The 25,259-nt window shown below is 38.4% G+C and overlaps 1 protein-coding gene across 3 annotated transcripts in view; it reads right to left on the reverse strand.

Moving 5' to 3' along the window:
• Positions 1-408: 408 nt before the first annotated feature.
• NUP210 (nucleoporin 210) overlaps positions 409-25,259 on the reverse strand; it is a 67,852-nt gene continuing 43,001 nt past the window's right edge. For 2 of the 3 annotated variants that reach the window (XM_074879794.1, XM_074879795.1), the window contains 20 exons: positions 24,238-24,366; positions 23,405-23,532; positions 22,371-22,506; positions 21,985-22,047; positions 21,170-21,349; positions 19,748-19,828; positions 18,685-18,816; positions 18,313-18,471; positions 17,385-17,476; positions 15,720-15,894; positions 11,753-11,928; positions 10,189-10,406; positions 9,515-9,651; positions 8,617-8,740; positions 7,524-7,670; positions 5,402-5,652; positions 4,592-4,811; positions 3,886-3,981; positions 3,458-3,541; positions 409-2,381 (listed from right to left, as the gene is read on the reverse strand). In XM_074879794.1, the coding sequence (XP_074735895.1) occupies positions 2,281-2,381; positions 3,458-3,541; positions 3,886-3,981; positions 4,592-4,811; positions 5,402-5,652; positions 7,524-7,670; positions 8,617-8,740; positions 9,515-9,651; positions 10,189-10,406; positions 11,753-11,928; positions 15,720-15,894; positions 17,385-17,476; positions 18,313-18,471; positions 18,685-18,816; positions 19,748-19,828; positions 21,170-21,349; positions 21,985-22,047; positions 22,371-22,506; positions 23,405-23,532; positions 24,238-24,366 (2,829 nt within the window). In that variant the 3' untranslated portion in view covers positions 409-2,280. Of the gene's footprint in view, positions 2,382-3,457; positions 3,542-3,885; positions 3,982-4,591; positions 4,812-5,401; positions 5,653-7,523; positions 7,671-8,615; positions 8,741-9,514; positions 9,652-10,188; positions 10,407-11,752; positions 11,929-15,719; positions 15,895-17,384; positions 17,477-18,312; positions 18,472-18,684; positions 18,817-19,747; positions 19,829-21,169; positions 21,350-21,984; positions 22,048-22,370; positions 22,507-23,404; positions 23,533-24,237; positions 24,367-25,259 lie in introns of those variants that run through there. The other variant, XM_074879796.1, reaches the window with a different exon arrangement.

Consider the following 25,259-nt stretch of genomic DNA (forward strand, 5'->3'; position numbering starts at 1 on the left):
TAAGCATTTCTGAAATGTTTATCACAGTGGCACTGAGATACTCATAACCCTTTAATTTCTCTCTGAAAGGAAATGGAGAAAGATGATGTCTTTCCTTAAAAACCCAGATGAGCAAAGTGGGAAGTTTGAACAAACCTGGAAGACAGAAGAGCTGCTTCTTCAGCCACCACTGACTTCAGCAGGAATTGCAGATGCTTAGTGAGAACCAGGAAAAGCCTCTGACAACAAATACTAGATTTAAAGTGGTCAAAGTATTTAAAAACATTCCATTGTCAACAAATGTGAAAATTATGAGTGTAAAACCATGACTGCACATACTAAGGGGCTGTAGGAGGTGAAGTACAAATAATATACTCTTCTGCTAAATTCTGAATAGCCAAAACACAAGCAAGTTCATCAACAGCGTACTAAAGGAATCTTACAAAGCTTTATTAAATAATACAGATACAAATGATTATTATTTACATCCGAATTGTCAATTTTAAGTAGTACTAGCATATAAGGCACAGCTTCTCCAAAGCTAGCCAATAAGTTACACAAGACTCAATATAATAACAAGTAACAATGTTGCTTTTTTGTAATACTGCATGAAACCAAAACTGTACGCCATAAAATGTGTCTGCATTCCATTCCTCTGACTATTTGCCCGCATAGTTCCGTGCACAGTATATTCTGCATGAAGTATTTTGTTCTTTGAAATAGAACAATTGTGATCACTTTCATTATGGTCCTTAGGAGAGTTCAGACAGCTAGAAAGTTATTCACAAATAAAACTGTGATATTTGTCACATGTAAACAAAGCCCTTATCTGATAGCTGCTAAATACTCGTTACGGATTAAAAGTTACGGTGATTATGATTATAATCCTCAAAGGATTCCAACTGAGACACTTTTTTTTTCCCTATTCTCAGGGAAGTATTTTAGGACTAAGAATTGGAACCAAGTTTTTCTTCTCATTTGTTTAAAATGAATTTGGAAGAATGTTCATGTCAGCACACCTCTGCCATCTTGTTTAGAAAGCAAAATACACCTGAGCACACAGTGATCAGCTGCCTGGTTTAGCAGAGTACTTTCTGATGTACCCAGAATTGTGCATTCTAGATCTGTGTGTCTTAGCCACTCAAGAGAAAGAACAAAGTCAACCAAAAAAACCCCACATTAATACTTATGCAGTTAAATGCTACACTGTATTTTACAGACTCACAAATGAGCACTTATTAGTAGGATATTACGGTACAAATATTCCAAAGTCTGGTGACACCAGTAATATCTTACTGTATAGTTTAAATGAAGATTCTGGGTGTGGCTGTATCAGTTTGTACATGAATACACCAGAGACAAGCAGATGGAACCAACTGAAAAGGTCACTCACTGTAAGTGTGAAATAAGCCACTTACGTTTCAGTGCACCAGGTGACTAGTGGTAATAAAAGGAGGCTCAGTTTCTATTGAGGTACTTCTATATGTGAAATGACCTATATAAATGTATTATACTTATATCAGAACACAGGTAAGACAATTGCCTTCAATTAAAAATATTTACTACCAGAAGAAAGGTCCTCTTAGAAGGCACGTGCTTTCACATTCCCAGTCCAAAAAAAGTGCTTACAATAACAAGGAAGGAATACTGCTGTTGTACCCAAAGGAAGCCGCACTAAGATATTTACGTTTTTCTTTTTTGTTGTTGTTATAAAAAACCTCCACATTATTCACAGTTGTTCCAGCATTCCTAATGTTAAAACAGCAAATTATGGTGATGAATCACATTGTAAGGCTAAACATAAGAACACTTATCAGTGCAGTACATTCCTGAGTCTTTGGAACTCAAAATAAGAAACTACTTCTTTGAAATATATAATCCTTCATATTTTTGGCTCATATTTGACCTGGTTTTCTATTTCCCTTTTTTAAAAAGTTCATTAACAAGAAAGTTGACTTTTGCAAAAGTAAATAAAAAACTTTTATCGCTATCACTTAGACGTAACTTCTAGTTGCTTGAAGAGTGCAAGAAAGCCAGCTTAGCACAAACACTGCTTTTTGTCCAGTCATCCTTGTCAACTGAGCATAGAACAGCAGGTAACTTTTAGAGAACTGAAGCATTGACAGAAAAAAAATTGAGCTCTAAATATATAAAAAAAATAATTATGATGCTAGTTACATTCAAGAGATGACTTGAAACACATCAAAACTGTGAAAGTTCTTAAATTTGCTATTGTTCAAGGCACTGAGTTTTATTTTTTTATTTTCCAGCCCTAGTGCGTGAAGACAAGTCCTGCTGTCTCTAACGTGAACCATAATCAGTGCTCCAGAGCATGGATGATGGGCTTGTTCTCCTGCTTGAGGACTGAGAACTGAAGGAAAGCGCTGGTGATACAGAGAAACCTAAAACACAGGGGAAAAGAAGAAAAAACCCAATCATACTCAGGTAGAAGTAAGAAACAAGTAACTGCTGTTGATCATCTGCTGGAACACCTGGCAAGCGAGTCTAATGATCCATTCAAAGTGAAATAACCCCTTTAGCTTATTGCCTATTGAAAAGGCATCTTATGAGTATCAATAAATCCTTCCTGTTAAGAACTTTAATCAAATAATTAAGTCTTCTGAGGAGGCCACAACACATTTCACCTCAGCAAGTAACTTTCAGTTTCAATTTGCCTTATTTTATCTGAAGCATCAGGCATGTGTTTTTACAAACAGGACTACAGCTCACCGTAACTTAAATACATCTATAATAATGTCAATTTTGTTTTAATAGCCACTGTTGATTACAGACCTTCCAAGTGAATGGGTATTTTTTGCATATTTCTGAAGGTTTGATTCTGCAACACTGCAAATAGGTAAGATAAGCAATAAATATGTCAAAAAATAGATAAAACATGACTGCAAGGTCAAAAGCAGTGAAGGAACAAACTGTTCCCTAAGCAACACAACTAAGTCTTCTACAGTCTTGTGTCCTTTGCCCCCTAACGTCCGCCCTTGCCTGTCCCTTGCTCTAGCCCCTGCTCACAGTCCCTCCCAGCACACAGACAGCACAGAGATGCAGCACACGCCGCAGCTAATCCGATGTCGCGTGAGCTGACTAACCAGGCAGCTGCTGCCAAGCACATCGTGTCAGCAGCTGAGCTCCGCTTTACTTTCCCTCAGCAGAAGGAAAATTGTGGATCTCTCTCCTCTTCTCATCTATCTGGCAATTTGCATGAATTCTTACACTTTTAACCCACTCCTTATTTCCAACGTGGCTGCATCTGGCCAAGACCTTCAAAAGAATTAGCAGTGGGTAAAGGGGAGGTTGGGGAGTGAGGCAGGAGGATGAGCAACAAATTTCCTAGGAACTGGCACAGTGCTTGTTGTAATATACACTATACAGGCTTTCTCACAGCCATACCTCCCTACATTCAACTCAAACGCAACAGCCACTTAACGATTCATTCATTTATAACTGAGTAACAGCTGCTTACTGTTATGGCTGTGTTGAGGAGTTGTCCTTGGGGTAAATGCTGGATGACTGTGCTGTTCTTTCGGTAAGAAAACTGCATAATAGGCTGCAAGACATTGTAAAAAATTAAAGAGAAAAGAAAAAAGAGAAGAAGGGAAGAGGGAAGAGGGAAGAGGGAAGAGGGAAGAGGGAAGAGGGAAGAGGGAAGAGGGAAGAGGGAAGAGGGAAGAGGGAAGAGGGAAGAGGGAAGAGGGAAGAGGGAAGAGGGAAGAGGGAAGAGGGAAGAGGGAAGAGGGAAGAGGGAAGAGGGAAGAGGGAAGAGGCCCAAACAAAAAAACAACAACAAAAATCAAAATCATTTCACATGGCAATTATTCCTTTATATCTTACAGCTAATACATTGTAAGAATTTATGGAAAAAAATACTTCTGCAATCTTTCATTCTCTTACCTATAAACATAATAGTTGTCCCGGCTAACAGTGCAAAAAGAGTGAAGAACATTACTTGGTAAGAATCAAGAAAGTGCTGGAACAGGCTTGCGCCATCTGTAGAACCAATTAAGAGGAGACAATATTGAGTTAAAACAGCATCTTTTCCAATCTGCTTTAAGAGTTAACAGTTCTTAACTAAAACTGAAATAGCCAAAAGAAGGTTTTTATTTATAGCAAATAAGCTTGATCAACTTAGATAATATGACTTCAATTCTAGTGACTATTTCCAATGCAGTCTTCAAAATTTGCAGCTTAAGACATTGATATACAATGTCTTAAATTGATATACATTGATATACAATGTCTTAAGTGTGTTCTTTACTTTCTCAGACCTAAAATGCTAATCTGTTTTCAAAATAACAAGGCATGCTTTAGAGTAAATAAGAGCAGAGCAAAAAAAAAATTTACTTTGAGACACTTTAGCACTGGGATATTCAAGTCAACTTCAACAGAGCATTTTGCACTGACCCAAAAAGAAAATACATCCAGCTTCAGTCATAACGAGCAATTGTATTCAAGTCTTCTGGTCACAGTGAGCAGCTCACATGTCAATTGATAAGCTTAGCTGCCAGCTCAATTTTCACACACCAAATTTTATAACCTCATGAACATTAATGGAAGTTAGAGGTTTATGCTGGCATATGAAGTCTAGAGATAAACTTACGTCTCACTGGTGCACTGGTTCTGTCAGTCAAGTAAATCACTGTCACTGGGATAGTGATAGACTGGTCAGTCATAGGACTAGAGACAGTTAGAGTGGTTGATAAGGATCCCTGGCTTGAAACTCTTGGATCAGACAGACTAACGGTGTAGACTACATAACTAGGCAGCCCGTAGGATTTCTCCTTCTCAAACGCCTTCACTGTTGGTGACCCACATTTCACCTGCCGAGGAAAAAAAACCAACCTGAAACAGACTGCTTGAGAGAGCACAGCACATATCCATCTTCCAGGCCACGTATCAGAAATATGTTATTCCACAGAAACACAGAGGAACTCACCCCTCAGCAGGAGTTGGACTCAGTTACAACTTTACAGTAACACCTGCAGCACTTCACCCCTTTTTATTGTTAAACTCGCCCTATTAACCGTCATCTCTGTGGGTCTGGGCTAATCCCATACAGGCAAAAATCAAAGCATCCCTTACTAGGCTACATGAACCATGGGCAGTCAAACAAGCAAGTGGGCAAGAACCTACCCCTGCTGCTAGGGATCAGGCAGATTTTCTGCTTGCCCACCTGCAAGCTGGTTAACACATCCCTGCTAGCACACAGGTGAGCCTCACACATTTCTACTATCCCAACACAAAAGTGAAAACTGAGGAGGAATACATTCCACAGTAAGTATTTCCAAATCATCTCAGGAACAATCTTGACATGGTAAAGGTGTCACAGACTGCCTTTGGTTAGAAAGCTGCATGTAACAGTTCAAAATGCTGTCAACTGTGTTGTGGTACTTTCCGGCAATACACTCACCTCCAGAGTATCAAGAATTTCAGTGGCACCAAATATTTTCACATCAGAGCTTGTGTAATGGTTACTTAAAAGCATTTCAGTTTGGTCAGCATAAAACCCAGGATTGAATGGCACCTCAGTGCTGATCTGCTCCCCAGAGAAGTGGCTGCCTTGGACTGAAGCTGTAACTCTGAGTGCAGTTCTACTCATGCTGAGATGCTTCAGCTGCTTGTCAGTAAGCCTGTGCATTGTGATGGAACAGGTGTAATGTCCTAGAGAAACAAAAGCAGTCTGACTGTTAATTGCTCATCTTTATGATTTTTTTCTCCATGCAGAGTGAGATTTCTGTGACATCTTTAGGAGAGCTAAAAAAAGTGGTAAAATTCAACAGACAGCAAGATCAGGAGTGTGTAGGTGAATGGGAGTATGTCTGCTGGTCCAAGCATCCAGTGCTAAAACAGAAGATATATCTTATCCCAGGCTAAATATCATGATAAAAACACTAAAATGGCAGTTTCTAGTCACATTTCATTTTAATACGCCAGTGAGACTCGATTCCACTTTGACTATAACATTTATGCTAATATGGATAGAAAGGTTTCACTGAAGACAAAATTCAACATCTTATTTCATATTCTCTTCACCTAATGTTAAAATTTTAGTCAGTTACCATCACCATCATCAATTCTGCGGAGACATGGTTTATTATTTATAAAAGCTTCTTTAAAGGTTAGATATTCACCATGTTTCTAGTCTCTTATGGGACCTATTTGCCTATTATGAGCAATAAAGATAGTAAAAAAATTCCCCCAGTGTGGAAGATACAAAGCATTAAGTACCAAGCAGAACTTGCTGGGTAGATGTTTTCTTGTTGTTTTCTTTCCCTGACAAAGTAACAGAGGCAGCCACTATTACTGTCTGTTTTGCACAATGGGTACAGGGACTAATCTAACAGATAATGTTATTTCCATACAGTCCATAGTACTTTGGTTCTTTTAAAAATCACGTTGTGGTTATAAAACACTAAATGTGTTGTTGACAACTTTATTTCCATTTCCACAGTATCTGGTAATTTCCCCTCCTTTTAAGTCCCAGTTTATACTGTTTTGGGGATACATAACAATTCTACCTTTCATAAGAAATTACAGCACTCAGGTTGTGCAGGGAAGTTTGAAACCATGATAAATTCCAGAAACATTTAAATTGCAGAATACAAAGAATTAAAAATGTTATTACTTTCACCAAATTTTCACATTCATGCTATTTCTTTCATTTTAATCACTGAGGTTAGCTATACTGCAGTAACTACAGTGGCAGGGCTTTTACAAGACCAGCATCAAACACAAAGAATATCTGACTGTAGAGCATAATTTGGTGAAACCTGAAGATCCTTGGTACACAGACATTCAAACCCATCATTACTTCTCCTATCCCTAGTCTTGTCTTCCACTGCATTTAAGTGATTGGTAAAGGCACTGATGTATGGCAGGAAAACACTTAAGAGAGACACTAGATGTTTACTACAGCTGCAGAGATATCCAGTTTTGAAATATTTGTTACCTGAGTGCTCATTTGTACCAGCTGAAGGACAAAGTGTTTTGCTTCCCTAGTTTAACAAATACAAACAACAAATACAGGGCCTGATATTCTTTTCCAAATTGTTATACACAAGGCAATCTAATTTTTGTACAGTTCAGCTGGAGTGCAAGATGGCAGCTGCTAGTCTATAAAGTGTGACACCAGTGTATAACGTCTACATTCTGCAATACCATCACTTCTGTCTCAAGGTACTACTGGACTGTGCACATACCTACAAATATGTCAGAAAAACCATATCAAAGCTTGTTCCCCCCTCCCAAGTAAAAGAATGCTGCTGAGTCTCTTCCTGACTTACTACCACAACTCTGAAAAACATGTGAAATGGGTTGTCACTGATTTCTGGCTTTCTCTTAAAACAAATAAATGTTTTTGCCACAATCAGGAAACTCAAGAGTTAAACAAGGAGAGTACAGGTTAAAAACTCACTGAAGCCTGAAATCCTACACATCAAAGCTCAGAGGCTTCAGAAGGAAATCTGCTGGGCCAAAGGGCATTTGGACTAAACCACAGCAGAATTCAGAGTGTTCGCCTGGAGACTTCTTACCTGAAACTGCATCAAATCCAGGTTCTGCTATAAAAATATCACGTGCTGGGAAGTCAAACGCATCGCTGTTAAAATCTAGATGACAATTGATAAGGGACTGTGGTTGTAATTCAGCAATGGCTTCAATCTGAGCAGGCAAGCACTCCCCTAAGGGGAAGAAAAAATTAATCTCTAATTAATTAGAAAGGAAAATTATAACTAATTAACTTTTAATTAATTAAAAGCAAAACCATGGCTTGAAATATCAGGTTATTCTGACACCTTCTGAAACAGTTTCACAAGGTTATGATGATCTTAAAATAGCTGGAAATTATAGACTGCTGTCCAATCTCAGGTCTAATCTTCAAAGGACAGCAAATGAAAATGTTATATGTTGTGGGGTTTTTTTCCACAGGAATAATTTATTTACTGGAATAGCAAACTATAGAGAATTTTCAGCTCAGACGTGTCTGTTGAGTAACTTGTATGATCCTTGGAGTCTTGATTTATACTTTAGTATCTGGCAAGATGGTATTTTTGGTAGGCTACTAATTTACATAAGGTGCAATAAAATACTATTTGAACAAATGCTAAGTGTTAAACTAAAAACTAAAAGGAACTAAAATCAAACACAATAGAGCTTACTAAATAGAGGACACAACATGATGCTTAATCTTTGTATTGATTCTAATAGCTGATAATTTCTGTGAAAGATTTAGGGATGGTAACTAAACACACTCAGTAAGAAAAAAATGGTAACTTCAAGAAGGCAATTAGAATTAAACACATAAGCAAACACTCAGCTGATTTTGACTGTTTAACTGGTTTTGATATAATCAAAAATGACACTTCTACTATCTACCGATTTTATTAGCTGTGAAATCTTAATAGTGCCCCAGAACACCCTCCGAATTCTGTAACATGGCCCTAAGATTCTTCTAGAGCTCCTGGGATTCTGGAAAGGCACTAGAGGTTCACAGATCTTGCTACACCAGCTTCATAGACCATTAAAAGCAAACAAAAAAAACCAAAACAAAACACAAACCAAAATCACCTATCATGAATATACAAACATGCAATAAACAATTAGCATAAAGATTTTTTTTCAGCATACCGTTCAAATTTTTATTTCTCTCCCCAATTGAAACTATCACTTTTGAGGCTGCAACTCCTTGTAAGCTTGTTTTCACTCCACTTACATGCAATGCTGTAGTCCTCTGAGGTATATTAATCGTTATCTGAAAAAAAGATGAGGTACATTGTTACCAAAAACCGTTTTGACAAATAAAAATTATGGCAAAACCAGATTGGATTGATTGAGAAACGCATATGTCCTTCAATGTATAACAGAAGACTCCAAGAGGTCGTGTTTCTCTTTCCAAGAAATCCTACATTTCTCTAATTTTAGGAACTGCCTTTAAAGACAATTTAAGCTAGAAAAAAACCCATTTTTTCTCTCTCCCAACCCCCATAAGTTAATAGGCATACAGCTCTATGCCTACATTTAATTTTAAAAGAATGTCTAGTGCTTAATGTTAGCTGATACAGTGAATTGTGTCAACAGTACGACTGCACTGTAGATAAAATAATTTGAATAGTTCTGATCAGTGATGCACAGCAATATGGTACAACACTTTAGAAAGTTCTTGTTGGCATCTCATCCTGCAGTGAAACTTCATTCATAAAAACTGCCATACTCAAAAATTGCTTAGCATCTGGAAAGAACTGAGCCAAGCAAAGGAATCAAAATGTACAATATAAGTATAGGCTAAAAATAGAAACTATTATGCTAAATTTTCCTCCTTAACAGACATGATTAAAAAACCCATGCTGTGTTTGGACACATACCAAATACTTTCCAAGTATTTGCATTTCTAATACTTTTTCCTTTAAAAAGAATGTTTCTCAATATTTATAACAAAAAAAAAAAAATCATAGAATACATTTTTGGTGAGGGTCCACCTGAAACAAACCAACTTCAGCAGTTCTGGTGGAATTTAACAGCGCCTCACCTCTCTGTATGTTTTAAGTAATCCAGGAATCTCATAATAGACAGTGACAACACCAGAATCCCTTGCCACTGCTACGCCCGTCCTGGAGTCGACCTGAAGAACAGAACGTAACGAGGAGCTCCATACACCCGGCAGGCCTGAGAAGACACACCATTTGGACACTGTTCAACAAATTTATGCTAACAGAAGCATTTCATTATCCCAATGGTGTCTGTATGCATGTACCCACTGCACGGGTAGTGTAGGTACACTCACTTCCCAAGTCACAGAAACTAGATTCTAGGGTCTCGTGTGGTGGAAGGCTGGCAGCCCAACACCGAACTGACTTGCAGTTACTCTGACAAAAGCCCATTAATACAAAGAATCAAATACAGTGAGTGAAGTTAGACAGTCCTGACTCTGCATGATTCCCATGAAAAACAAGCCTTTCAAGCTAATGGAATGGAAATGTCTGAAGCCTGATACTCGTGAATTCAATACAAGCGACATATTGCATGGTACAATTAAAATTAGAGGAGTTGATCAAACCTATTTTTATCATTAACAAGAACAGTGACATTTGATTCTGAACAAACATCATAAATTATGCATTTAGTTTTCCTGAGAATGAGAAAGAGTCACACTGATGTCAAATTATACAGCTGCAAAAACACAGCAACTGAAGTGCTGCTTACCTTCTTGGTTTGTCAGCGAAGTACTCAAACAGAGGACATCACCTACCACCACATCTATGACTTCAGGAAAAATGGCATGTTGCACAGGAAGTGGGATGTAGTCTGCAATTCCACTGTGTTCTGCATCCCAGACTTTAAGCAAGGTCAAACCTACATTTACAGTCCGGATTACAAATGTGTTGTTTGTGGCTCCTTTCCCAATCTGTACAAAGTCATCTCTAAGGATAAAAAGAAATGCTTTTATATTAAGGCAAGTTTGCTAATGTCATCATCTCTACAATAAATAGTAGGTATTGAACTTTTAGATGGTTGACTTCTTGTTTTCAGCAATGGTTATCTTCTAATAAAGTCTGACAAAATAAGACAAATAATTCAAATGATTTAGGTGCTACTGAGGCAAATTTCAGTTCTCACATTCTTATGCTGAGGAAATACCGAGGTCATAATAATGTATGAGAACTACTTCCTAATTTAAGAATTGTAGAGCTTTAGAATGAGGTAATCTGTCTCTTTCCCCCTTTCTCAGGGAGTTAAGAAGCAAAGAAATTTAAACACCAATATGCAGCTTTCCAGACATAACTTTACAAAGCTAAATCACAGTTGACTCCGAGCTCTGAGGTTTACCAAACGCGCTGACACGCGGAGCACTTGTAAGTGCAGCCAGCACAGAGACTGCCACCCTGGCAGCACCGCACAGAGACAGTGAAGGTCCTGACAGCAGTACAGCTGGGTCACCGCAGTGCTGCACCTGAGGTTAATGAGCAGTGCTTCTCTCTCCAGAGCTAATAATTAGCCCTATGCCAAAGCATCTCTTCACATCTATTTTAGAAGCTAGGGCAATGTTATCTCAGGGACCTTCGTATGCTACAGAAATTTCTGCAGATCACACAAACAGGAAAATGGGAAAAATCTTGCATTCAACCCTTTCCCCCCCCGCCCTTTTAATCATGATCAGTGTGTTATAACTGCAAAGTGCTCTGCAGAAAACAAGCTATGTTATAGTAATGGATTTAGTGACTGTTTACTAATGACCAAAGAAGGCCGTTTTATAGTATTTATTATTCTTTGAGGCAGAGACCAAAAGGCATTTTGAGGCTTCGCTCTGCTGTGCAAAGGCTGTACAAACACATCTGAAGAGAGAACCCCCAGTCCAGAACGTTCACCATCTTATATAAGACTTAAGTGAGTCAGTGTAACAAAGCACTAGGAGAAAAGAGGCAGGATGAGGCAGACGCTAGTAAGATCAATTGTTTATATAGGCTACTGATGTATGCAATCTGATGATTCAGAGTCACTTAAAGCAGAAATTTACCCCAGCATGCCCCACTGGGGATCATGCTTATCTGGGCAACTTTCCATTTGCTAGAGAGTATCGATTGCTAACCGGAACTCTTCTTTCTGCTACGGTGCCTCTGAAGACCGCAGAGATGAAATTCTTTCTTTGCTAATCCCGGTCCAAGCTATATCTTCACTTGGTATCTTTGGAACAATCTTTGTTCCTTGCTGTAGCTGGGTTATGGCCTTTTTTTGTTCTCTGTAACTGACACCCGTGATAGGTACCTACCTGTTTGTTGCGAAGTTGAGCACAGAATTATGTGAATGAAAAATATCTCCAGAGTTATCGTGAAAATGGACCGTAAATGTCAGTGTCACACCCAGGGGAAGAGCCAATAATGCCTCTTTGTTTTGTGTGTGCAGAACAGGACTCATCGAGATTCTTAGGTAGGAGATGGGATAGACCTGTAAGAACATCAGCAGCGAAAAGCAAGATTAAATTGCTTTTTTGATGCCTCTATAAGTATTCTTATTATGCAAATATACAAAGCTTCCTTTATGAACCATTTGCAATATGTTTAGCCATATGACAGTACTGAAACATGGAACTTTTGTTATCAGTACCTGTATTTCACAGAATCACATAATAGCTGAGGTTGAAAGGAGCCTCTGGAGATTGCCTAGTCCAGCCCCTCCTGCTCAAGCTGGGTTACCTACAGCCAGTTGCCCAGGATCATGTGCAGGCAGGTCTTCAGCATCTCCTAGGACGGAGACTCCACAATCTCTGGGCAATCTGTGGTCAAGAGCCACCACAGTAAAAAAGTGCTGTCCTATGTTCAGACAGAATTTCACGTGTTTCAATTTTTGTGCGTTCCATCTTGCCCTGTCATTGAGCACCACTGAGAAAAGTCTGACTCTGTCTTCCTTACATCCTCCCAACAGATATTTCTTAGTTTTCTCCTCTAATAGCACTGGGAATTGAAGCAAGCAATAATGATATAGAAACACACCTCACAGACTTCAGAGACTACATTATTATTCTATAAATTAAAACTATTAAGACTCCCTGGATACGCAAGAGAACAAGTTGCCCCTAGACTTCTCTCCCAGTAAATCTTGAAATAAAAAGTGTAATTCATTCCCCAGTTACTAGAACAGAAGTAACTTGCAATCCATGTGAGAGCAAGGGGATGAAATTGTCACTGTCTCCCCAGTTTCCTTGCACCAGGTGAGAAAGCCAAGATGATATCCAGTCTCCAACAGCCTCGGCTCTGTTTGAGTGAAGGTTTGCCCAGCGGAGGAAACACGAGCAATAGCTGCAAAGCTGTTCCCTAGTGATCCTTGTCAAGCAACATCGTACTACAAACTGCTGCCCCTCAAAGAGGCCCGCAGTGGTCTGACAGCAGGGCTCCCAGAGGTGGGAAGGAACAAGACCCATGACCTTTTCTCTTGAGCTGGGTGCTGGGGCGGTTTTTCTGACCCATCACTGGGCACACTCGCCCTGGTAGTGCTGGGTGGAGGGTGCTGCAGCCAGGCCGTCCCGAGGCACGTGCAATAGACAAAAGCAGGCAGAACTGGCATCTAACAAATCCTCGCTGGTCACCAGCCTGCATGTTGTTGCCTCAATGTTTCTCCTCAACCAAGACAGAGGTCAGGAACTGCTCCAAAGTTTTAGAAAAAATCTGCTAGATTATCCATATGTGCACATCCCCACATTTTTGCAGTAACGCTCCAATGAAGGAAGTTTGTCTAGAGACAAAGACTTCGCAACCGTTTTGTTTTGTTTTAAATAACATATTACTATTCCTCTTTAACTTATCTAGATTAACTAGCAAAATTACCCAACAAAAACAACTATATCTGTTCTGTTACAGCTGTTGGGAAATAAATAATGGAAGGATAGAGAAAGCAAAACCCCTCAAATATATATAGAAAACTACTTTAAAAGAAGCCCTCAAGCTTGTCTTGTAGGAAAATCCCTTTTTTCTGACATAAGAGGCTCAGATAAATGTAACACTCTGCAACGTGAAAATGTACATGTCAAAACTTAAAAAGGAAAGGACAAATTTGGCCTCAAGCAAATAGCATCTTTGGTGATTCTGAAAAAAAAGAGTGGCTAGAATATCAGTATATACAACTGTCTACTCTACAGGCTGATATAGTCAGTTAAAATATCAGTGCATATAGTCATCTGCCCAACTAGCTGAGGTCACAAGCTAACAAAACCACCATTTCCCTGACAGATTTTCAAGCTTGTTATACTTTTAAATCCAAAAACTGTCCCACAAGGGACAACTGCTAAATTTAATATTGATGAAAACAGCTATTTACTGTTAAAGCATCTCCATTTTTAAAGTATTTTGTATTTAAAAAAAAAATTTCCATTGAGTACAGCTGGTACAGGCAAGTGCTTAGCTTGCTTTCATGCTAAGCACACTGTCACTCCTTACTTCCACCGCCCTCCTCAGCTTATATAGCATAGTCTTTTTTTGGGCAAAGTTGAAGGTCTAAGTGTTAAGTGATGCTGCTGCAGCAGTTTGGTTCTTAATTGTGTACAGTTGTAAATAGACAAAGCAAGAACTTATGAAAGGAAGGACGACGTGAAGGAGAGAACTCTGCCTTAGAATGACACAACAGATTCAAGCTCATCTCCTGCTCTGTCACAGGTTTTTTTATGTGACCTTCAGGAAAACCACTCAAACTCTCAGTTCTTCATCCATAAAATGAAGGCAGCAGCACCGTATTACCTCATGAGGTTACTGTAAGGTTAAAAATATTATTTCCATAAAAGTAGTATAGTCCTAATAAGTACAGGAAAACAAATGAGTTGTACAAGATGCTGAAACTGAGATGGTTCCTACTACAAAGAGCTCATAAGCTTAATATCATAGTGCACTGACTCCACAGTTCTGCCATCTCCTAACTGTGAACAGAAAGGATGCACAAAGGGGGAGTTTAACTTCAGTACCACTGTATGCTGACTAAATGTCATTTGAGCCAACCTCAAACTCATTAGATGTCTTTCACTCACTGGATCTAGCAGTGAAGGGAAGAAACAAGGTCATCTATAACAGAGCTGTAGAAATTCACCGCCACCATCTAGCAGCAGGAGTGGCATTAGTGAAACTAAACCACCCATTTCTTTTTTTATTCTCCACCAAGGAGGACAAACCTACACGCTGTCCTACGGACAGAGCTGAACATTGCAGTGAAAAACAAAATTCAAAGGAAAAAAACATCAAGCCACTTCACAGTGATTATAATAATTAAACTTACAAATAATTTGAAGTCAGCACTCAATTATGTGTCTTTCTCCTTTGGCTGGGATATAGGAAAGATGCTGACAGAGTAAAAAGTGATAAGAGGAAGTGGAGCAGTGAGTATCTCAAGGGTCATGTTGCCGGATGTAGAAAGTTCTTGGCACAAGGACTTTTGAACAGAAATGAAGGACATGTTCTCTTAGCATCCTAAGTGCCCAACCAGTAAGATACATTAAACTTCACATAACAGCATTCAATCAACAGATGAAGTTCTGAGAAAGAAAGACGTTTCATTAGCCTGGAAACAAACTGCTGAGTTTTGGTACCGATTTGTCCTTCCCTGAAGCATCCACATTTCAGTGTAGCTTAGGCACACAGGGCAGCCTTGGACATGCTCCTTGCCAGCTCACCAAATACAGGCAACAACAGCTAAATTATTACATCTGATAAGATAGGCTCACACAGACATTCTTGTTACATGCAAAAGTTGAACTGCTGGGAAACAGCAGAGAAAATGAAATTTTTGGGCACTGTACAGTTACATCTCTAATACCTTGAATATCTAGGTAACACTTAGGTACCTCACAACAGATGCTGCATTTATATTATTTACTCCAGATGATATTTACTTTTTTCACACACTGCAAAATGCATGTTTATGACATTAACTTTTTTTTTTTTTTTAATTTGAACTTCTGTAATTATGAGCCTTCTAAGAGATTTTTAGGACAAACTTTTTTTTTTTTTAAAGTTTAAGGCACATGCACACAAAGACCTTTTTGTAAAATGTGCCGAATTTAAGAATTTACTGGGATTTAATGTATATCCATCTAGTTTAGTATATTAAACTTTCTTCCAAAGCTTGGAACTGACTATTAATTCCTATACTTCACATTTTTCAGAAGCGAAGTTCAAATTGTGCAGTTAACCATCCCTGTTGCAGTAGTAAAGATATACTCTGAACTGAAAACTGCAAAGAAAGAGAGATGATACTACCTTAACAGCAGCTACAATGGTCTGGTTGATCCCAAAGGATTCTTGTGAAATCACTTCGATTGTTGATGATCCTATCAAAGACCCAGAGTTAAGGAAACCTCTCTCATCGATTTTTACAACAGGAACTTTATCTGGTTCATCCAGGACACGGTAACTCAGTGAAGCCACTCGGTCTCTTAAGAATTAACAAACAAACAAAACAGAAAAACAAAAAAACCCTTAAATGTGTAAACACATATTTACACCAATATATTATGCAAATCTAAAAGATTGCTATTTGGTATGTGTTTTTTTCACGTGTCTGCAATAAAAGCTGAAAAGGCTGTGCTCTAATCTAAAAAGAAAAGTTTAAATTCTGATTCAAGCTCACTTGGAAGAAGTCTCATCTGGGTTTAGGCATGTATTGAGATCTAGTCTCCATCCACTGCCCTGCAGTGTCATCATTCACGGATGTAAACTTGATTCCAAATAATAATGGCTAAGGTTACAACATGCAGCTTCTGCAGTCATTTTCTGTAAACAATATTTAGAGGGAGATTAGTCTGCCAGGGCCAATGCTGGTATTAAAGTCAGAGATGTGATTAAGTGGATCTCATCAGTTTCCTGGAAATGGTTTTGTCGACAAGGTTAATTTTTGGAACAACTCTTACCATCATATTTGCATATTAATAAAGTGAGCAAATACATGAACTGTAATTAGCGGGCATTCTGAGACATTAGCTGTTTTTAAGTATCACTTATCACATCTTCTAAGATCTATAAGTTGTTGGTTTTTTTTTTTTCCTCCCAGTCTCTTCCATTGAGATAGAAATACTCTATTTTATCCTAGGGAAAAAAGCATTAAAGCTGGATTCTAGTTGCCCTTTTCATTCCAATAGTGTAATCGGTTTTGGTGGCAGAGTTCAGACACAGGGACTCCAACACTGGATGTGAAGATAATGGGACAAAGAAATGTACAGTCTGGTAGCTAGCAACTTAATGACTAATTAATCAGAAAAACTGCTCAGAAGAGATAGCAAAACAAGATTAGTAAGTGGCTACAAATGACAGCGCTCCTATATACCTGTTTCAAAAGCATTCAGATGCTGAATGACCACGGTCACTGGAGTTCCAGTGAAACTAACCATTCCCTTAAGAAGTAAAAGCATCTAAAGCCTCGCCCTCACCATATGGCCTATTGTCTGTATCTGCACATTCTTATACTAGGAAAACCAAATTTCAAGGCTGAAATGAGTCTGAAATGTCATTCTTTGAAAACAGATTACGTAAAAAGGACTTCTCATTGGAAAGGATATTTTATCTCAACATCTAGTTATAGCCTCTGTGTAAGAAATACAGAGAAGTATATTCCATAAAGCTTTGATTGCCTATAAAACACTCTAATGGAAGCAGGCTACTGCTTTAACCGGCTCAGCATTTTTTAAAATAGGGACCTAAAAGTTCCAAATATTGAATGACTTCTCTAGTTACAGTCTAACTAATACAAGATTTGACAGAGCCCAAAAGCACAGATAAGATACTATAAATCAGCAGGTAAATTGTGTATTATACGGACGTACTGTCATATTCTTTTTAAAAGACTGGAACAGCTTCCTTCAAACAGAATTGCTTTATGGTTTTGATAAACTGTTGACACAAACCACAGTATGAAAACTGATCACTAACCTGTTTGTCTGAAGTTTAATAAAGGAATTTGGTGACATTAAGATTTGCTCTGCTTCTACTTCTGGAGTGATTAGATGAAGTTTTTCAAACACCTGGAAAATAAAAGGCATTTTAGCCTACTGTTGTGTACAGCAAATAATTTATTTCCATTTATTTCACCTTCAAAATACCCCCCCCCCAAAAAAAAACTATAACACACTTTTTTTTACCCTATATAACATATACGGTAAAAAAAAATAAAATTAAACATGAGTATTTGAGGACGGGAGGCAGTATCTTCTACAAACTTTTCTGAAGAGCATTTCTATGGCTATAGCTATATTATGAAGCAGTATGAAAAAAGCAGCAGATTTTTCAAGTGAAATGGTGTTGGAGACCCCACTTTCACCCACGCCTTAGCACATGAACTGAATGCCCACATGAGGTGCACTCCTCAAGCACATTTTCTAGCTTTGTTCCATCTAAAGGAATTCAGTTCACATACTTTGAAACTGCTCCTTGAAGCACAGAAAGTGGGAACAACCAGCAGATTAATTTCAGAATCTAATTCCTGATCCAAATTAACATAGTTGCATAGACATGTATGATACACACTAAAACCAAGAAACATTATTGTGCAGAAGGGAACTACAGCAGCAGCATTCTTTTACTACTCCAACAGTGCTTACCCACAAGACACAAGTCACCTCAATTTCAGCTGGTCTACAACAAAAACTAGCTCCTGAATGTCATTCAGGCATCACACCAGTCTGTGACTGTTCAGTGTAAACCTCGGGGAACTTGGAGGTTTCTAAACAGCGTAACATTGTACAAACAAGAGTAAGGGCTCAAAGATAAACCAAAGCTGGAACTACTCCTTTGCATTTCGGATTCCTGACTTCAAATACAGACTTTATTTAAACGTTAACTGTGAGGAACATCATCCTACCTGAATTTGGATTTCATCAGACAGTTCTCTTGCCATGTTGTAAAACTGGTTGGCTGAAGGATCAAGGACCTTCACAACAACTTTCAGGCCTGTTCTTCCTTTTACTCTGCCATAAACATCCATTGCAAAGTTGTATTTTGCAGGAAGCTGAAAAGAAGCCTTGGAAAGGAGAAGGTGATTAAAATTTTACTCATGGAAAGAACTGATACAGTTCTTGATACAGAGGAATGACCACACCCAATGCTGACAATTGCTCTTTGATTTTAAGTAAGCGGAAGCAACAATATTTTCTTAACTCCCGTTACGTGGCAGCTTCCTTTTCCCAAAATATACATACATGCAAGTACACATACACGCACACACACAATTTACCTCACTGTGTCTTGTTTTGATATCCAGAGTATCCCTCTTTGTGACAGACCAGTGGAACGTTAACCCCGGTACCGCATTGCCAAATGAAAAAGGAGTCTGACTACTGGTGATGCCCATTACATAAACTGGCATCTAGAAACAGAGAAAACAACCTTCTTAGGTAATTCTAGGATGCTAATCAAACCTACACAGAGCAAATATAAATAAACTTAAAAATTCATTGATCAAGAGATGGTATTTATGAAGAAAACTGTTAGGCTGCTGTATATGTTGCAAGGATGTACCATGCAGAAGACTCAATCACCAACTAGTAAAAAGTAAATTTTTATTTACTCTCATTTGCTACATGCTCTACAAAAAACAAGTACCAGTTTTCCACTAGAAAAGATGAGTTCAATAATTCATTTCTAGCATCAAAGTACTTCATCTTAGCTAAGTCATACACTCCTAAGTTTTCTACATCTTTGTCTAGATGATCCCCCCGATTAACTCTGTTCTGGACATCAACCTTTTCCTTGCAACTCTCCAAATTAAGACAACATAACATATAAACACAAGACAAGGGATTTTCAAGTTTTTATTTTTAATCTTCAAACCAATTAATTCACCTAGGACTACTGAGCTAGAATCACTAGCCATTTTGGAATTAATAACTAGCAGGGGAAATAGAGACTCTTACAAAATAGACTTATTGAAAGATAATTTGAACACTCTGTTGTTCTGGACACAGCAGATATACTGTAGATTTCTAGCATACAAAGGAAGAAAGTCTCCACTGCAAACAGAATGAAGATGAGAGAACTCTTCTCCAGATTAAATGATGCTTCTTCAGCAGAGCCTGAATTTCTGAATATCGGTCTGGTGTACAAGGTAATTTCTGTTTTAATATGTTCAGCTCTGGAGCTTCTCCACTGACAGTGCATTCATTCCTGCAGCAGCAGGGGCACCCCTCAGAGCGGGCGAACACTCTAAGAGCTGGACTGGTATTATCAGATGATCTAATACAAATGAGCTTGCAGGTCAAAATTTTAAGGCAATAAAAGCTAATCATAAAACACCTAACCTGTGTATCGGTTTTCATTCGTGTAATCGGTGCACGAATTCTAACAGCTGTCAGCTGTACTACTTCAACTTCCACTTTGTCCTAAAAAGGAGAAAAGGAAGATATTGTAAGTACTTATCAAATGTAAACTACATTTCATTTTCAGGATCTATCCACTCTTTTGTCATTATCTAATCACTATTGCCATGTGATTTGCATGTGACTTATCACAGAAAATACAGATGGACATAACTGAGTAGAACTGTAAAAAACTACAAAAGCATTAAATTTTGATTGATAGGCATTTAAAAATGCCACCTAAATTAAAAAAAAAGCTCTGCTCAAAATTACTGATTACATGAATGATGGAGCTGAGAGGTGACAGACAGCAAGGGACTAAATCATAGGGGACCCTAGGAGAAGAGGGATCAATGAACCCAGAAGGTAGACATTGAGAGATTTAGAAGGAAATGAGAATGGCAAGCAACAAAGGGGACAATCGAGAATAAAAGGATGATGTGTGATACTCTGTCTCCTCTTCACATATCCTGACATTCCTGATAGATTTCACTCCTACTGTATACTGGGGAGGAAGGGTCAGACCTGGCAGCAGATTTAGCTTTCTAGTTCATTCTGTTTCCTGCCACAGCATCAGGGCAGACTGCTGCCCCTGCACTACAAAGCACAGATATTTAGCATTTTTTTTAAAATTACTTTGTCTCCTCTTGGCCTGTGGTGACATCTTTCAAGCAGCAGAGCTTTGTGGTGTGCATCAGCTGTCCTGCCTTGACCTCAAATGAAGAGCCATAAGATTTGGCCCAAGTTCTGTTCTTCTGAGTCTCATGCAAATCCCTGGGACTTGTGCTCTCTTACAGGCCTGCTCAAGGGCTCCCTCACGCTCAGCCAGTAGGAAATTATACAGACATAGATTGATTCTGATGGAATATGAGGGATTCATTGCTTGAACTTCACGGATGGATTCAAACCACAGCACAGGATGATAGCTTTCTATACAGCCTGTCTATAGCTTAAGAGACAATGTGTTTCCTAGGCAAGTTACCTTCTGACTTCTGCTGACGTAAGACGGTGCTAAACTGTAAGGTGATGCAGGCAAGGACAACCTGCTGTTTTAGAAAGGCTTTTCTAGATTTACTAATCAATTGTAAAGATACCAGACTGTTCATAAAGTCTCCCCAGCTTATCAGTAGAACTTTGTTTTAAGGTACAGCAAGATTTAGCTATCTGTTGAAAGTATAACCTGCGTCAGCACACACGTAAGTTCACAAGCTAGGGGGTAAGAAACACTGATTGTTCATCTCCTTAAGGAAACCAGAAAGTGCACAAGATGACATCACTAATGTAAAAAGACTATTCACCCCTTTTGGGATGAATCCATGCATTAGAGAGCCTCTTTCAGCCCCAAACAGTATCATAAAACATTACCTGAGACACCACGACAAGCTTCCCTGTCTCTGCATCAACAGCTTGCACCACTCCTGTTACTGTTCCATTCCCAATCGCCACTCCTCTGACAAGTCCTGTGCTGTTGACTGATGCAATCTTCTCATTGCTGATGGAGAAAATGATGTTGGATTGAGGTTGAGGGCCTCCTTCTGAAGTTATCTATAGTTATAGCACACAGAACAACTAAAATTAACACATCAAATATTTCTTCTGGTTAACGTTACAGGGTACACCCCTTCCCTGCTCAGCACCACAATGTCTTCAGTAAGAAAAGGCTGTCTGAACCTTCCCAGGGCATCTCAGGGCTTATTTCTCCTGAACACTGGTCCTTGCATGATGCTGGACTGGGAAGCATGTGAGCTAAACACAAAAGTGGACTCTGTGCTTCGTAGAATATAATAGGCTCATGCTACATCCAGCCCAGAAACTTTCAGAAAAATTGACCTCACTATCTCTTCACCACACATGGTCTAACTGTGCTTTGTGTTTCAGTTTGTAGAACCAGCCCACTGTGCTTGATTTCATGGAGGCAACAGATTTATTAATGCTGTGCTGGTATTTAACACTGAAAAGGCTGACACTCCTTTGACACAAATAAACACAAAACCTTTGATCCAGCAATACAGTAAAGTGGAAGAGAGCTCAAGAATGAAATTATTCTTGTCAGGAGGAGTATTCAGTGTGAATGCAGCTAAGTCACCAAACTGAATATCTACTCCTGAAAAATAAATTATATACTTTTATTTTAAAACAGAAATTACAAAAGAAAGGAAATATGTAAGAAGGTGGCTTACCTGAATCATGGCCCCGATAATTAGGGTCACTTTCCTTGGCAGTAGTCTAAATGGAGGAAAGACCTAAAAATAGAAATATGAATACCTGTGTTCACACTATTCCAATCAGATTAATTATTCCACAAGTCAGTACATGCAAGTGTAAAACTGGATCTTCACTTGCTTAATTACAGTGAATTGAGCATGCAGAAACTTAACTCATCACTTGCAGTTAAAAAACACTATGAAATCTGAAACAGACCAGCATTTGGGTAACTTTTGGACAGAATGATCTGTTTACCGTTTCTGGCAAATTAATTATTATACTATAAATTAACTATAATATACTGTTCCTATTCCGTCATAACATAGATTTTTATGCATATATTTTATCTGGAATTATTTACTTCAATCTGTTGTGGAGCAGAGTTGATTCTTTGTCCTCTTTTGTCAGCAACAGTTGCCATAAGACTAGTCTGACCAATGGCCATCCCATGCACTAGAAAAGCAGCAGTATGGTCATCAAGAGCTTCACTGAGTGGGCTGTAGCAATGAAACACATGAAAATAGAGAAGTTCATTGGATAAATTACATGAATAACAAATGCAAAGGACTGATTTAGTGCACAGCAGTTTTATCATACGGATGACTATCTCTTAAGCAAAGTTAAGGTAACCGTCACATTTCTACATGTAACATCATGAAGTGGCTCTTTGTAGCCTGTGTTTTGTCTTAAAATTAAATTCCTGAAATGAAAACGAAACAAGAGTGTTGGTACAGATCAAAACTCCATCAGGGAGCCCACTAACAATTTGACCAGTATGGACAATAGTGGCACAGCCCTGATTACATACTTTGATACTATTTAATGGAGTGGGATAGATACAGCCAAGCAGTACTGTACTGCGTATGCAAATAGACACACACACACTTCCCCATACAAAGCAGAATAATTTTTACTCGTTATCTCAACACTAAAAATCAACAGTCCAAAAAAATCTTTTTTCTGTGGTTTTAATCATTGTGTTTAGAGCTTGCAAAATAAGGAGCTTCGAGGCAATAGGATGATTTAGCCTACCTGCTTCTAAAAGGTTAAGGAGCAGACAGAATGAGTTTGATAACATCTGATATGTCTTCACAGAGTTCTTCACCTGACATTATTTGCCAAGTCACTGCTTCCAAGATGAATAAGGCTCCATGAAATATTATAGCATATGAATACAGTCTCATTCAGTCAACAAGCTTTAGACTGTTAGCTTAGGCAATTTTTCTGACAAATAACTATTTTTTACTATTTAACAGGTAACTAAAACTCCATGAAAATAAAATAAATAAAAACTCAGTGAATACTACCATGACTCCAAGCCAATACCTTTACTTAGATGTTGCTTATTCTGCCTATCAATATATTTGTAGATTAATAAAAAAACCATTAACTTACACAAGCGAAACAATCTGAGATGCTGCCCTTAGTTTTAGATCCATGACAGCAAAGTATTTTGCCAGAAAAGGTTTCTTAGAGTCATCCAGAACTCTGACATAAGCTTTAACTGTTTTTCCAATCTCCACCTGAAAGACAGTCACATCCAGTCATTTTTCATTTAAACTATTCTTATTTATTAGCATAAACGTTTTCATTTTATTTTGTGTTACACTTTTAGTAGGCTATTACAGATAAAGCCCCAAGGTTAGATTAGCACTGATTTTAAAGAATAATCCCTGCCAGCTATGGTTAGTGTCAAATTAAATAAATGAATTCAGGTCTTTCAGCTGTCAAGCGCATAATTAAAACATCCAGAAATATCAACACTATTTTGTATAAGATGCACCCGAGCTGGCAAGTAAAATGAGTTGGACTTCTTTTTGTTCTTTTTTAAAACGTGACATATGGAAAATGACCTTGGGGCAATACCTACTCCTAAAAGAATTGCTGTCATCCACTTTAAATAACAAAAAAGTAAATTGGTGTGTTCATATAAATTATGAATTAACATTGCTATGTAAACACAAAAGTTGAGATTGCTGCCACACAGAACATGAAGTGAGAGACACCTGATACTCTGAAAGACTTATAACCTAAAGGAATATATTTGGGAGGGAGAAACAGAAACACAGTGAGATCAAACTATTTCTCTGAGGTCATAGAGCTGCAGCAGAGGGCCCTAAGCACTACATTGTATTGTCTTGTACATGTCTCATCTTTATGTTCATGATCAGCACAAGGAAACAGGGCAATCTGGATCACCTAATAATGCTGGTTTCAAAGCCACTAACCTTGTCAACAACTCGGACATACAGTTCCTGTATATCAGATACATAAATTTCAGCTTTAGCTGGTGCAGGGAAAGCCAAACACAAGTCATGAATCATCACAGTCACTGATCCTGGAAGAAGAGGATGCACCTGCAATGCCCAAAGAAAATTCTATTATAGCACTTCTTATTTTCATTTGTCTGTCATTCATAGGATGAAATTTGTATCACTTTCAGGGCAGACACAGTTGGATACAGAAGTCTCCAAGCCTTAGACACAGATAATTCTTCCACCAAAGTAAAAGTAAAGCTGTTAAAATGTATGTAAAAGCATCATACCATTGAGCAGCAACTGAATTAACACATCCTAATCTAGCAGCAGTCTGGCACCCTGTTATTCTCCTTCTGCCATCAGAAGGACAAAAAACCCACAACAAATCATTCAGAGCAATTAAACTTTTCCTAGGGAAGTGAAAAACAAAATAAGGAAAAAAAATCAAGGACAGAGACTATGCTTATAAAGCATTGGTATTGCTTCCTACAAGATTCATACTTTACAGTTATTGCTTTTAACCTGAATGAATAGCGAAAATCTGGTGGTAGGTTTTCCCAAGTAAGAGGACAATTGACAAATGAGGTGTTTCTTTGATACAACTATTACTATTATATTAATTTTTTTATCCAAAGGAGGTACATGTTACACTTCTCAGAATACAGCAAGAATCAAACAATGAAGAAAAAGAGACCTCTGCTGACAAATACCAGCCCTCAGAACTAGGCACCAATCCCAGCGTCGTCTCCACACACTTTCTCAAGGCCATACATCTGCACCTTGCTCACATCACCTCTGCAGTTCTCCTGCAATTTGCCTGACCTTGCCACACACCTCATGGGTGATCCCAACTCCTCTCATCACCTGCACAGGTACCTTCCCTTCGGCCAGAGACAGCACAGATGTGCATAGAACAGGACACCAAACATCTGGATTATGAAACAAGGGGTGATGGACAGCCAGGCCCCTCAGTTCAAAGGAACTTAATATAA

This window comes from Strix uralensis, chromosome 10 (genome assembly GCF_047716275.1).
Source record: "Strix uralensis isolate ZFMK-TIS-50842 chromosome 10, bStrUra1, whole genome shotgun sequence".
In the NCBI taxonomy this organism is placed as follows: domain Eukaryota; kingdom Metazoa; phylum Chordata; class Aves; order Strigiformes; family Strigidae; genus Strix; species Strix uralensis.